This window comes from Anopheles darlingi, chromosome 2 (assembly GCF_943734745.1).
Source record: "Anopheles darlingi chromosome 2, idAnoDarlMG_H_01, whole genome shotgun sequence".
NCBI classification, from domain to species: domain Eukaryota; kingdom Metazoa; phylum Arthropoda; class Insecta; order Diptera; family Culicidae; genus Anopheles; species Anopheles darlingi.
Genome location: NC_064874.1, coordinates 10626772 through 10631771, shown reverse-complemented (window position 1 = coordinate 10631771; position 5000 = coordinate 10626772). Strand labels below are relative to the sequence as shown.

The 5000-nt window shown below is 48.9% G+C and overlaps 4 protein-coding genes across 7 annotated transcripts in view; 2 read left to right on the top strand and 2 right to left on the bottom strand.

Annotated features, from left to right (window-relative positions):
• LOC125949019 (ATP-dependent RNA helicase bel) overlaps positions 1-2295 on the bottom strand; it is a 7628-nt gene extending 5333 nt beyond the window's left edge. The window contains exons 1-2 of one of the 4 annotated variants that reach the window (XM_049675694.1): positions 2140-2295; positions 992-1242 (exon numbers count right to left, since the gene is read on the bottom strand). In XM_049675694.1, coding sequence (XP_049531651.1) covers positions 992-1036 — 45 coding nt within the window. In that variant the 5' untranslated portion in view covers positions 1037-1242; positions 2140-2295. The other 3 variants (XM_049675696.1, XM_049675695.1, XM_049675697.1) reach the window with 3 other exon arrangements.
• A 124-nt stretch (positions 2296-2419) lies between these two features.
• LOC125949044 (ribosome production factor 2 homolog) lies at positions 2420-3740 on the top strand. The gene is made up of 3 exons (XM_049675732.1): positions 2420-2570; positions 2636-2851; positions 2916-3740. Exons 1-3 carry the CDS (start codon positions 2551-2553, stop codon positions 3685-3687), a joined length of 1008 nt encoding a protein of 335 aa, XP_049531689.1. The 5' UTR covers positions 2420-2550; the 3' UTR covers positions 3688-3740.
• Positions 3741-3866: 126 nt separating this feature from the next.
• LOC125949062 (actin-related protein 2/3 complex subunit 3) lies at positions 3867-4803 on the top strand. Its single transcript, XM_049675749.1, has 2 exons — positions 3867-4026; positions 4162-4803. Exons 1-2 carry the CDS (start codon positions 4021-4023, stop codon positions 4690-4692), a joined length of 537 nt encoding a protein of 178 aa, XP_049531706.1. The 5' UTR covers positions 3867-4020; the 3' UTR covers positions 4693-4803.
• Positions 4804-4845: 42 nt separating this feature from the next.
• Positions 4846-5000, bottom strand: part of LOC125949057 (NADH-ubiquinone oxidoreductase subunit 8) — a 951-nt gene continuing 796 nt past the window's right edge. The window contains exon 2 of the mRNA XM_049675745.1: positions 4846-5000. This exon is cut by the window's right edge and continues 572 nt beyond it. Coding sequence (XP_049531702.1) covers positions 4956-5000 — 45 coding nt within the window. The 3' untranslated portion in view covers positions 4846-4955.

Sequence of the window (5000 nt, the reverse complement as noted above, 5' to 3'; positions counted from 1 at the left end):
GTCGCTAGCGATAGATGGAGCAGCCACCGAAGTGCGCCGCCGACGGAGAAAGAGGTTCAAGAAGAGCGTAAAGCCGCACTTCACGTATAGGCCACCGTACAGCGCCAACCAGTTGAGATGAGTAATCGTGGGATCCTGCCTGTGCGATGGTGGGGCCGTAGTCACGACGTGGATCGCGAAATTCACGCTATGAATCATGCTCGAACAGGATGCCGATTGGCAGAGTTTTATTGTTGGACTGACGATGATTCAGAAAAAAGCATCCCACGCTTGCTTGCAAAAAGGTCTTCGCTGTGATTGATATGGTGTGCGAGAATGAAATTTGATAAGCAGCACCCTTTGAAGCGTTTTCCCGTAAAGTTGTGGTAGCCAGTAGCTACAGTGAATGAAGTTATGAACGATTGTGCCGCTTCCGTGTACATATTTGCAACCACCCGTTGTTCTCCGTAAGGTTGTGCAATGTTTGCTGCGTGTTCCTGTTTATTGGTCGAGCTCAGAGCTGCATCAAACTGCGGCAGAAAGCGGAACTGCACATGGAGTGCAGCAGTGCGGTAAAAGGGGTCTCGCAAACAACCTTCGAGTCGAACAGACAGTTAGAGGTCGAATAGACGGCCAAGGTGTAGGGGGGCAACACCGCCCATGCCCGTACCCATGCGATCCAGAGTTGATGGTCGCCATAACCAGTAACCGTAACCATGATCCCGAACAACGGAAAATGCAAACGAAAAAGACTGCAACACGAGTGGAAAATGCATTTTCCAACCAACCGCCCTCGGAAAACCCGGTGCCTCATAACACGATTCACGCGCCCGTGCACACACACATACATATTCACACACGCCAACGACGTCACCAAACGGCCGGGCGCTCCTAGCAACAGTGCGGCGGGCACACTATTTTGATTGGAGCACACACACGCGCACACATACACCTCACCGCGAGTCACGCAGCGGTGTACTGGCAGCATCATCAAATCCCACATTTTACGTACCTGCTGCTCTAGACCTGTACCATTTTGGTTAATAGCATTACTCATATTACAATGAGCGTTCGTATGGTTTTGTTGCGTTTCTTCCACCGTAGGTATAGAGAGGAAAGAAAGGACACTCCCGCTGCTGCTGCTGCTTTGCTGGTACACACGATTTGCTGCTGAACGCTGTTTTAAAGTTTTTCGCTTGTATTTAAGCCTTTGTCTTTGTTGCTTTTGCCAGTTTCACCTTCACTTGGCTTGCTTTTGCTTCACTGCACACACACACACATACAAAACACACGCAAGAAAGAGAGAAGGAAAGGGGTTTGCATTAAAAAGATGGTCGATAATTGCGTAAGATAATTCAAAAGATTGCACTACAAAAGGGGTGATCCTGTAGGAGGAGTGCACTTTGTGGGTCGTGCAAAAAGCCCTCGATCATTCACGGCACACGAACGCGAACTCACGCACGCACGCTCTTCAGTCTTTTCGCGTTTTCTTTTTCCGCGTCTGGTTTTCTCGGCCCACAGTGCTGTGGTTTGCGCTTACGTTGCGAAAATGGATACTGCAAATAATCTTCGCGTCGAGCGAGCGTCGCACGATTTCTCTTCTTTCCGTCCTCCAGAAGCCACAAAGAAGGGTGGCAAAGCAGGGGCAAAAAGGGAGGAAAAAAGGAAAAATCTACGCTGCACCCGCGTCACTCGCACGCACAGCAGCCACAGCCGCTGATCTCTTTTCCGTTAATCTCGCCACAGAATAATTTACGTAATATAGCTACCTTATTTAATGGACAAAAAGAAAATGTTTTCACAGTTTTCACGCTGACGAAGATGCTTTATAACTTGCGGGACACTCTAGTCCAAAAGCAAAACGGTCCGTTTTTACGGTCAACTAATAATTTGCTGTTTCGCGTTCGCGAACGCCTCTCGAGGACGATTTCGCTTGCTTGCTGGCTTGCTAGGTAGCTGCTTTCTGAGCGTGAGATCGCTGTGCAAATCGTTTTCTCCTTTTCCTGCCACCGTTGTCAGCCAACTAGGCCAAATGCTCTCTCTCTCTTTCGCTCTCGAACGGGCTTCTTTTTCTTTGTGGCTCTCTCACGGCGATGATGAGGGAGTGAGAGAAGCGTGGAAACTGCCGCTGCACAAGCGATTTTCAATCGTGAATTTTACCCTTTTCTGCACACCGACTGTCTCTGCAAACACACCGTGACCGAAGCCAAACCGTTGGCAAGCACGTAGAAAGCACGTCAGCTGAGCTGGCACACTTTAATGCACGATTTAGTTCGAAGAAAACGCCACCACGTTTTTCCACAGTTCGGAGTTTTCTCCAAGAAGAGACGAAAAAGGCCTGTCAAACGAACAAGTCGTCGCCGTGCTGCCAGCGCTGTCCGTGTTGCCAAACTCAGTCTTTGTTTCAAGCGCGCTTCATAGCGCAATCCAACTTCAGCACGGTCAACACGGCTTCGCGATCGCAAACACAGCAAAACGTGCTCGGAAAAGTGTTTTGTAAACTTTTTTGTTTCGTGAAATAAACGCCGAATTAACTAAGCATTCGGCAAAATTTAACCACTTTAGCGCAACATGGCATCAATGAGAATCAAGTAAGACTGTTGCGGCAACTGTGGGGCCTAGTGGACGGCGGAATTTGATGGATTTTTCCTTGCAGAAAACCTACTACCCGGCGCGGTAAGCGGGCACTGGAAGACAGGGAACCGAAAACAATCGAAAACATTAAGAAAACGCTTCTCATGGAGGGTCGCAAGTGTTCGAATGAAATCCGGCAAGCCCTGAAGGATTTGAATCTGCTGAAGAAGCCCAACTCGCGCATGATGAGGCGCAACAACGACGTGACCCCGTTCGAGGATGCCACTCCGCTGGAACAGTAAAGCAACCGGACCGATTGCACTAGGTCAAATTCAAACGTATTTTTCAATTCCCATTTGCAGCCTGGCCAAAACGAACGATTGCCACTTGTTTCTGTTTGGATCGTCATCGAAAAAACGGCCCAACAATTTGGTCATGGGTCGCATTTACGAGGAGCAAGTGCTGGATATGGTCGAGCTCGGAATCGATAACTACAAAGCGCTGGCAGACTTTAAGACGGAAAAGATTTCACAGTTCACCAAACCGGTCATCGTGTTCAACGGTTACAAGTGGAAGCTAACGGAGGAGTTGCGTCGAATCAAAAGCCTGCTGCTGGACATGTTCCGCGTGGGCGAGGTAGAGTCTATTCGTCTGCAGGGGCTGGAGCATGTTTTGAGCTTCACGCTAACGGACGATCTGACGATACTGGTGCGATCGTATCGCATTATGCTGAAGAAAAGCGGGCAACGTACTCCACGGATCGAGCTGCTGGAGATGGGTCCATCGCTGGATCTGTCGATACGTCGCACAAAGATCGCTTCGGATGACCTGTACAAGACGGCCATGAAACAACCGGCAATTCTGAAGGCAGCCAAGCGCAAGAATGTTTCGCGTGATGAATTGGGCAATGTGCATGGTAGAGTGCATGTAGGCAAGCAGGACATTAATGCTCTGCAAACGAGAAAGATGAAGGGTCTGCGGAAGACAGCGGACGAGAAACGGGCGGAAAAGTTGAGCAAGCAGAAGCGCAATTCGAGGGGCGCGGAAGACGAATCGATGCAGGACGATGACGGTGATAACGCTTACGGCACAGACAACGATCGCATGGATGCTGATAGTGGACCGGATGAGTAAAGAGCCATGCGAGAGCATTCATTTGGTACAATAAACTATGCAGTAAGACTCCATTCCCGTTTTTCATTAGGTGTCTGGAAAATTCCGCAAAGTCGAATATTTTGAAAATCTGTTCCGAGTGCCAAGGTGACTTTCAAAGAGTTCCAAAAAGTTTCAGAGAGCCTAACAAATGTTTCTCACTGTACATTTGTCAGGCTCCAGCATCTTGTTTTGCTTCAAGAGCCAGGGAGTGAGGATTGATTCCGGGATTTTATTGCCAAAAATTTCGTAAGTTTTCGGTTCCCGGGGACGAAAGTAGGTCCAAATCCGTGTTTCAGACTGCAGTCTTTCACAATGCCGGTAAGTATTCCATATGTTCGATCGATTCACGGCGTTCAGTGGTAATTGAATTCCCTGGATTGATTAGTCATCACAGGCCCCGTACGGGTGTGTCGCCACAAAGATAACAAAAGTTACCCCGATCTCTCGTTCTAGGCCTATCACTCGCAAATCAAAGAGTACTCCCAATCGGTGGGGAATATGGCCATCCTGCCCATACGGACTCAAGTCCGGGGACCGGCCCCGACGAACGCCAGCCTGGAGCAGGATATCATCGATGAAACGCTTTACTACTTTAAGGCGAACGTGTTTTTCCGGACGTACGAGATCAAGTCGGAGGTAGACCGAGTGCTGATCTACATAACACTCTACATCACGGAGTGCTTGAAGAAGCTGCAGCGCTGCGCCAACAAAAACCAAGGCCTGCAGGAAATGTATACGCTGGCCATCTCGCGCTTTGACATTCCAGGCGAGGCCGGGTTTCCGCTCAACGCCGTTTACGCCAAACCGGGCTCCTCGGCAGAAGGAGATCTAATGAGACAGTATTTGCAGCAACTGCGCCAGGAGATCGGAATTCGCGTTTGTGAGCGAGTGTTTTCGGGCGAGGACGGCAAACCGAACAAGTGGTGGCTTTGCTTTGCCAAGAAGAAGTTCATGGACAAATCGCTCTCCGGACCAGGGCAATAGGTTACGCCGGTACGCATTCGCATTTCCTGTCCCGTTTTGTCATTTGCATTTGGCATTTTTGCCTTCAAAATCCAAATAAATTGTAAGATGAACCTTCATTTCCTTTCATTCTGAAAACTGTCGGTAAAGTCGGTAAATGTGGAAGCGCAACGGTCTATTATAATAATTTTATTTTTTAGCTGTTTCGTTTATACATTATCGCTTCCAGAAAACGAGTTTACTGCCCGGAACGAGTGGATCACGCGACGCATCGTCTGGCCCACTTAACGGTAAAGGTAATCGGCGTTGATGTTGGAAGCGATTTCCGA